This window comes from Chinchilla lanigera, unplaced genomic scaffold (genome assembly GCF_000276665.1).
Source record: "Chinchilla lanigera isolate Chin_1 unplaced genomic scaffold, ChiLan1.0 scaffold00004, whole genome shotgun sequence".
Classification (NCBI taxonomy): domain Eukaryota; kingdom Metazoa; phylum Chordata; class Mammalia; order Rodentia; family Chinchillidae; genus Chinchilla; species Chinchilla lanigera.
Window position 1 is genome coordinate 28,363,288 of NW_004955405.1, and position 8,870 is coordinate 28,372,157.

The 8,870-nt window shown below is 35.7% G+C and overlaps 1 protein-coding gene across 2 annotated transcripts in view; it reads right to left on the minus strand.

The window, feature by feature from the left end:
* Window positions 1–8,625, minus strand: part of Dcn (decorin) — a 36,420-nt gene extending 27,795 nt beyond the window's left edge. Inside the window, exons 1-2 of one of the 2 annotated variants that reach the window (XM_005374450.2) lie at window positions 8,283–8,625; window positions 4,107–4,362 (exon numbers count right to left, since the gene is read on the minus strand). In XM_005374450.2, the coding sequence (XP_005374507.1) occupies window positions 4,107–4,329 (223 nt within the window). In that variant the 5' untranslated portion in view covers window positions 4,330–4,362; window positions 8,283–8,625. Of the gene's footprint in view, window positions 1–4,106; window positions 4,363–5,297; window positions 5,478–8,282 lie in introns of those variants that run through there. The other variant, XM_005374451.1, reaches the window with a different exon arrangement.
* Between the last annotated feature and the right edge of the window lie 245 nt (window positions 8,626–8,870).

Genomic DNA, 8,870 nt, shown 5'->3' on the forward strand with positions numbered 1-8,870 from the left:
GATGCCTTAAATATTCAGTCCCTATCAGATTTGGAAGGAAGATGCCTTAAATATTCAGTCCCTATCAGATTTGTAGTTCACAAGCATGTTCTCTTGTTCCATGGGTTGTCTCTTCCCTGTATTGTTTCCTTGCTTGTGCTGAACCTTTCTAAGGTGACTCACTCCCATTTGTAGCATCCATTAACTGATGAGTGTATAAAGGAAAATTGACATATGTAACATAATGGAACACTATACAGCCATAAAAAGAATGGAATTCTATCATTTACAACAAAGTGGACAGAACTGGAGCTAATTATGTTGAGTGAACTAAGCCATGCACAGAACAAAAAGTACCACATGAAGGGAAGGGAGTGATGGAGAGAAGCTGATCAATGAGTACTAAGCTATAGTTAGACAGGGCCAAGATGTTCCTCTGTGCTATTTATTGCACAGTAGGTGAGCATACGGTATAATTTTATACTAAACATTTCGAAAGCTCAAAGAAAGGATTTTGAATGTTTTTACCAAGCAAATAACTATTTGAAGAAATGGTATGTTTAACTTATACTCCCTTGAAATATCACAGGGTACCTCATTAATATGTGCAATTTTTTATGGTCATTATTGTTTTCTGAGATAGAATCTGCCTGTGTAGCTTAGGTTGGCCTTGAACTCACTATGTATCCCAGGCTGGCCTTAAACTCACAGCAATCTTCTCCCTTCTGCCTCCCGAATGGTGGGATTATAAGTGTGTGCCATGACATGCAGCATAAAATTTGTATATTTTTTATGAGTCAGTTAAAATAAATTTTAATAGAATGAATTACACATTGAGTTTCTTATTTTGAGGTAGTTTACTGATATGTAAATTTGCAAATATTTATTCTCTGTTCTTATTGTTTTTATAAATGTAATGATAGAGAATATATTATTTTATGTCTGAAGAGGATAGATAGAGAAAGAAGAGATGATTTGGGTCTCAGAAAGTGCTGGTTCAAATTGCAAGCTAATTTGCAACAAATTCTGCCAAACGACTTGGCCACTCTATGGAGAATTCATTTTACTTCCACAGTTTCCCATGGTCTGGAAAAGCATATTAAAATTCTACTCTGATGAATGACATCCAGGGATTAAATGAATCAATACATCTTCCAGATTGCCTTAAAATTTCCCACAAAGTAATTAAACAATTTCAATTCCAAAGTATATATTTCCTAGCTTTGAAAGAACTGTTTAAAATTGTGATGAGAAACTTTACCAGAAATCCTCTTCATGGAAAATAAAAGAGACAAACATTGCAATAAAATGTTTGCTTGTGTTAAACAGTGTTTAGATTAGAAGATGACAAAGGATTTTTGTTCTTCAACATCTTGGCTCCTCTCTCCTTGCTAAAAGCTCTGGCAAGAGGGTGTAATCTAGTATTTGAGAGTTGGCCTGCCGTGATGAGGCCCTAGTTTGATCCTCAGCAGGACAAAAAAGAAAAAAAAAATTCTGACAAAAAATAATCCTGAAAACAACATTACAATATTGTTTGATACTAATTAACATTTTGTATCCCAGAATGTATTGCATTTTTTTCTTTATTACAAAAGTTTCAGCTTCGTGTTCAGGTAATACAAAATAAGCAAACGACTTTACTATGAGTGACGTTGCTCATCCCTTCTTCCTTTTCTTTCTATTTTTCTTTCATCTTGTATTCCACTTAATCATTATATAACCAAGATATTTATTGAGCTGTACTGAGCCAGGGACTTCCTCATCTAATGGGATCTCTAAGACTGACAATGATTGTTCTTCAAGTGAAGATGTCCAGGCTTTGAAGAGCTGCCCAAAATTTTCTTGTGACCAAAAGTGAGATAATTGTAAAGAAGTGTGAATAAACCTAGTTTGTTTATTTAAAGATAAAGGCATTTCTCATCACTCTAAGGAATGTAGTTTCTGCCTTAAAATATATCATTAAAAATTGTGTAGTATATTTAAATATTCATGTCTGAATTACTCCAAGTATCTTGTTTGAACCACCATTGATTATTGGAACTTATCTTGATAAAACTTATCTTCTCAAGAAACAAGTCATTACAGTCTTAGCTACTTCCTTAGCACATAGTAGTCAGCAAGTCTATGTGTACCAGAGAAATGATGTATATTTTGACTGTATGGAAAGAAAAGGATAACATGTAGAAAAAATAGCTTTGGCATCTATAAACAAAGTAAATGCTTAACAACAACAAAATCTATATCCTGAGATCCCCAGGTCAATGAGTTGGATGTGTCTTATAATCACGTTTTTCTGTTTACTTTTAAACAATAGGCTTGTGTGCTTCATATGCTAAACAATTAGAAAACTCATCCACTGCTTTCATCAGAGTCAAGCTTTATGAAATATTTGTCATGGAAACACAGTAAAATTATATTTAAAGGAAAAGAAAACCTCTGTAAACTGACCAACCCCTCCTCAAAAGTAATATCCTTTCAGTTTTTGATATTACATGTTTTGGGAGTCATAACAAATCCTTCCAACCCTGCTATCATAGGTAAAATGAAATTTAACTTGTGTCACATGTCTCAGGATGTTGACTATTCCACTGTAGTGACATCAAAAATAAAAAAGATATTCTTAAGTTTCTCCATCAAATGGTGACTCTTTCTTTGGACTTTTTTTTCAGTCACAATATCTTACTACTCAAGTCAGCAATACAGATTATCTCTAGATACTTCTAGAAGTTTCTGGAGAAGTTTATAGCAATCCAATCTCTGCCATGCCAAATATATGATTAGAAAAGAAATAGTCACCACCATTAGAGTGTGAGAGTCACAAGCCCACGGACTCACTGATCTTCATCTCTTCCTCCAAGAGTTCAGAAATTTACTGCTGGTGGGCTCTCAGTCTATGCAGTGAATGAATGAATGCATGAATACTGTGTAATTCTCCGTTAGCCTTTGAAAGGTGTTTAATATCCTTTCTTTTAGGGTTTTCAATGGGTAGGCAGTGCCTGTCATCATGGAGGAAATTGTTTTTGGTTGTTACCATCAAGTGTGTTTTTTATTGGTCTAACTTCCTCTCCATAGTTTATTCCAACTGGAAAATATAGTTGCAAATGTTTTCTGCAAAATATTGTTAGCAGGGATGTCCTGGGTAGATACAGGATTCTGAAAGAAATGCCTTAGTACTTTGTTAGACTTTTTCCAGAAGGGTATGCTCATGGTAGAATCATCAGGTGAGGATTGCTTTGCACTCTTTTTTTTTTTCAACAAGCAAATACGACCCCCCCAAAAGGGAGGAATATAAATCAGCTGGCATGTAAACTAAGTTCATTCCCCTTTGGCCTGTCCACTGGGCCTTCAAACCTTCTGGAGATTTATCTCTTAAGCATGTTGCTTTCAGAATTTCCAGGCCAAATTTTTGTTAAAAAAGGATAAATCAGACTGTCTTTGGAGTATTAGGTTAAAGATATATGCCCTGAGATTATACAGAATATTTACACTAGACTTTAGTTACAAATATTTTCTTTGAAACTGTTTAAAGAATATAAACAGCATTATCAGAAAAATGCCAAAGGTAATGGTAAAACAAATACCCAGAGATTAAGGGAATATCTTGGTACTTGGAAGATAAGCTTTGTTTGGTTTGTGTGAACTTTACCTTATTTCTGATAACCCTGCACACTTTACAATTCAGTAGCGGTCAGAGAAGAGAGATTGTCCAGATTTTCTTAATAGTTAAGATTTTGTGAAAATGAAACATACAATTAAAATACATCATTATTTTGGAATTATAGAACACAGGACATTGGGGTTGTTGTGGTTGTTGCTCTTAGGGTTTTGTTTTATTTTGTTTGCAGAAGGAAGCATCACAACGCTTAGAAAATTTCTGGGAAAGTGACTTATCCAAGAGAACAAACTGAGGGCATCTTGACTTTGAAAAGGGAAAGAAAGAAGCAAATGTGTCCTGAAGTACGTTATTTCTCTTTCTGCCTTCTGCTCCCTTTACCCCTCATTAGGTGGCACTGTCCCTCGACTTTGGAGTTGCAGACATTAAAACTGAAAAACACTAAACTGTCCGAGAAACCAGTACCATGAGTACAACAAACAAGCCAGGCAAGCAGAGCCTACAGCTCACTTACCCAGATCAGAACACTGAACAACGCGAAGGTGGCACTGACAGCGGAAGGGACACACAGGTCCCGGGGAGGGCAGCTCCAGCTCGGGAAACCCGGGAGGAACACGTTCGTCCGGGCCAATCCCAGAGGCCTCGTCTTCTAACATAAAGTCAAATAAGCCTCTCTGTTGAAATGGTCCGGCCCAAGAAACTTGTGCAAGCAGGACGAAGATGATGATGGCCTTCATGATTTAGCTCATATATTTTCACAACCTGGAGACCTAGGAAAAAATGAAAAGTTGAGGAAGAATAGGGTTGCTTCAGGCGTAGTTCTTTCTTACATCTCACCCCTAGTAGGCAAGCACACAGCAAAGTGGAAAATTAATATTTATTCTGATGAAGGAGTGAGCATTAACAATTCACTTGAAAGGTGACAAGGTGCCAGGCGTGGTGGCACATGCCTGTAATCCCAGCACTCGGGAGGCTGAGGCAGGAGGATCATTGCAAGTTTGAGACCAGCCTGGGCTACAAAGTGAGCTCAAGGCCAGCCTGAACTGCACAATGAGACCCTGCCTCAAAAAGACAAAAAAAATTAAAAAATTAAAAGTGACAAGGTAACTATTGTCTCACTTGACAGTTATTTACTTATGAGGAGAAATTTAAATATTATTTAAATCTCTTCAAATTTGGGTCTAAGTGAAGTTAATCTAGTTTATATTCACATCCTATGCACATTATTTCCTGGACGAGGAATCAGTTTGAACTTTTATATGCTCACTCAACATAAGCTTTGCTACAAAGTTCCAACTACACACAGGATCTCAAAGTCCTGCTTCAAAATCATCTCTAGAAGCAGAGCCCACTTCTCCATGTTAGCACTGTTCTTGGGCTAGGCCTTCCTGTCATTCCCTGAACTGTTACAAAGGGCTTCTCTCTTCTACTTTAAAGGCTTCCTCCCTTCCAAGTCATCTTCCACTCTACTGCCCGAGTGACCTTCAAAAAGATTAAATTTTACCCTATTAATTTCTACTGAAAACACTTCGTTGATTTCCCAGGGTTTGCCAATAATGTCCCCAATCTTTGCATTACACGGAAAGCCACTCATAATTTGATGCCAACTAATATTTCTAGCCACATTTCTCTCCATTTTTCATCGACCACCAGATCCCACCTCAGTCCTCATACCCAAAGCCACTTGCCGTTGTAGAACACCTACCTTGTAGGAAAACTGGACAGATTAAATGAGATAACAGATTTTCCTCCTGCTTTCCCTGGCTCATCCAGCCAGAATGCTGCTGTCTACCTCCTCTGCGCTCCCAAAGCACGTTGCTTTTAACTCTTTTAAAGAACTTATCACATTATATTGCAATTTGCTTTGTATGCTCGGTCTGTCCCCGACCCCCTCATCATGTACTCCTTCAGGGCGTGTCTTATTATTCCTTCTTCTGTACCCAGGCCTTGCACAATATTTTACACACAAATGATTCAGTTGACCATCAGTTTATTAACAAGGAAATTTATTCCATATGCTTCAAGCCACCAATCAGTTTCATTTTTTTAAATACAATATTACCTTCTATTTTGATCCTAAATTGCTAATATAAGAAGGGTGTCACATGGAAAGCCTCAAGTTACTATAAGCATATTTCACATTTAAAAGTAAATCTATTAGCTAGCATTCCAAAATTGGTTATTTTTTGTGAGTCAATAAATTTGTATGGAAAATTCTAGTTAATACTTATAATGTGTAAGTTACCCGTTCTTTACTAATAGGTATCATCTGTAAAACAAAAATAGACCAAAAAAGTACAGTTTTGAGAAATTCATTCACTCAACAAGCACTGAGGTGAGCTAAACAATTCTGAATAATAAAGCTAAATAACAAAAAGTACTATAGCTGATATAGAGAGAGCAGGAAGTCCATTTTTGAGAAGAAATGTCTTAAAATCCCCTTGAGGGCCTTTTAAGTGTTCCCAAAGCAAATTGCATCATCTCTACTTTAAATTGAACAATTATAAGAATCTGTATTGAGGCTGCACATTCATAATTAGAATGAAGCAGATGTTTTGAGTCATATTATCTAATAGTAGCAAAGCAAAAGAGCAAAACAGAAAAGAAAAGAAATCCTTTCATGGATTAACTGAGTATATCTTCTAAAAGTTTTTGCCACTAAAGAAAAATCAAATGTTTTCAATTACTTACACCTTTGTTCTTAGTTTACTTTTAGTAGTGAAGCTTGTTTAAAGTGGTATATACAATAGACTTGTGGCTCTGTATTTAAAACACAATGATAAAAATTATCATTTACATCGTTACTCTAAGTTCAGTATTGTTTTCTGTAGGACCCATTTCTTCACGGATACTTTTTCTTTAAGAGGAGACTATTGTTTTGGCAGGGCATTTGCTTGGAGTGATCTAAAGGAAGGTTTTCTATCTGTTTCACATTAAAATGCAGTGTTTACAGTTTACCACAAGTTTGCAAGGCTTGCATATTTAATGCCTTACAGTTTTAGAAGAAAGATGAAGCAAAGTAATTACAGATTTAATAAATAGCAACAAAAGTTAATGCAGATGCCGCTTTATAATACTTTCTGCAGAGTAGAAAATGCCTGGTTGTTTCACTAACAACCCAAACAAGCACATGTTCCGAGGAACAGTATCATCATTTTGACTTATTTACTCTTGGTAAATGGGGGAAACTGCACAATATTTCTGAAAGAAGCTGAATACAGTTAGACAGCTTGCAATTTTAATTACTTATTTTTATACTATATACATTTGCTTGTATCTCTGTGTGTTTGTATATGCATGCATTTTAACCCTGAATGTCCTAAAGAACACTTGTTTTTTGCAAATTCTTCTTTGAAATAATTTCTTTTACATTAGTGTTATGCTACTTGAAGACCCAGCATCTTAAAGCAATTAGGCTTAGCTGTTGTTACTTATGATTTCTTCAATCAATCCTTCCCTCTTTAGAAAATCACAAAAGAAATAAAGGGCAAACAGTAATTCCCTCTATAAAACAATGAGGCTGTTATTGAGATGATATACTTTTTACACTTCATTAAAATTGTTTTAAGTATTCTCAAAATGTACGCATGTAATGTGAGCTTCCAGTAATGCTAGCTGCCATGGTTTGTCAATGTTTTATCAAAAGCCACATTCTCCAGCTCCTTCTCAAAATTGTTTCTGCCCATTCAATTAACTATATCATTTGGATCAACATTTGTGTAGTGTCACTTATACCTTCCCTGTGACTTTCAAAGCAAAATTTAACCCTCAAGAGACAAGGAAAACTGTAAATGCAAAGGCAAATTAAATCCTCTAGTACTAGGTGAATTCCAAACTCCAGGAATGACATAAATAATAAAAGCAGCATTTATCCATAAGTAAGGGCTACTATAAAAAGCATTTGGCTTCTTTTCCGGGTAAAAGAAGCTGGAGGAAGAAAAAGCCACAGGCATTTACATCAGTGGGAGCACACTTAGGCAGCGGTCATCGGGTTACCCTTTTTAAAGTTAGAACAAAAGTCAACCCATCGCATTTCAAAGTGAATGCACCTTATAGTAAAATTTCACTTGCATTAAAAAACTGATAGAGAAGCTTCTTTATAGTCAAGGAGTCATGCAACTGTTAAAATATATCATATCCTTAGTATAATATATATTTTCAATGTTTACTTTCACCTCTCTGGTAATAATGTTTATTCATTGCTAGGGTTATAGAAATATACATTTTCTCTGCAGCTGATCAGCGGAGTTCACTTCTTTGAAGTTTTAAAAGTTTATAAAGTATACAAGAATTCAGGAGGGAAATAAATCCTTAAACATATAATCTAACTATGAATAATAGTATATTAGTTTAGAATACTTTTCTGTTAACACTTCATAAAGAGCTAAACATTTCATTAGTATGAATACAAAAGCATCAATACACTCATGGTGTTAGGTTACAGTTTTTTTAATAAGAATCTTTGCAAGAACAGAAGAGAAAAGCCCAAAGCAATGCATTCAATCAATTAACCAAATATTTTACTTCTGCTTTTAAGCAGTATTTGTTTAAAATGTTGCATAAAGATTATTAAAAGTTTAGCAGGAGTTTGTTCTTTTCTTCTTCTCACCAAACATTCCCTTTTGCTCTCGACTTGAACAAAGTTTTATTAGTCTGTAGTACAGTTCAGGACAATTATTGAAAACCATACCTTTTAATCCGGGTATTTGCCACAGGAGCCCTCAAAGCTGAGATGTAATTACACTAAATATTCAGCCCAAGCAAAGGAGTTTGCAGGTGTGGAAAAAAGGAGGGGGTCGATTCTGCTGTGCTACTGTCACTAGGTTGAAAACCTCCTGCTTCTACTCCATAGCTCGGTTAAAAAATAAGGTTTCCCTCAATGAACACAATCCGGCTGACACCCACATTAGATCATATGGTAATGATATGTCTCTTGTATTGTAGCCAGAAACTTTATCGGCCTTTTTTCTTCCGCATTTATTTTATTCCTTTTGCATCTGTTTAAGGGTCTAAGCTGCTTTTGCAGTTTAGTGCAGCAACTTGACTTGCAATTTGTTTTATTGTTGCTTCTTTCCCTGAAATATTTTAACGAGGTTGTTTCCCCACCCCCAACACTGTACCACTAACCACGCTTTCTAGTTTTAGTATAAGAAACTTATTCTACTTCTGAAATGACGATATTCTCGCTCTCGGGATGTGTAAGTCTGGAAAATGGAATGAAATTAACCTTGTTGTTTCAAATGTGTCTGCAAAAATAAAAGAACAGCCTTCTGTGAAA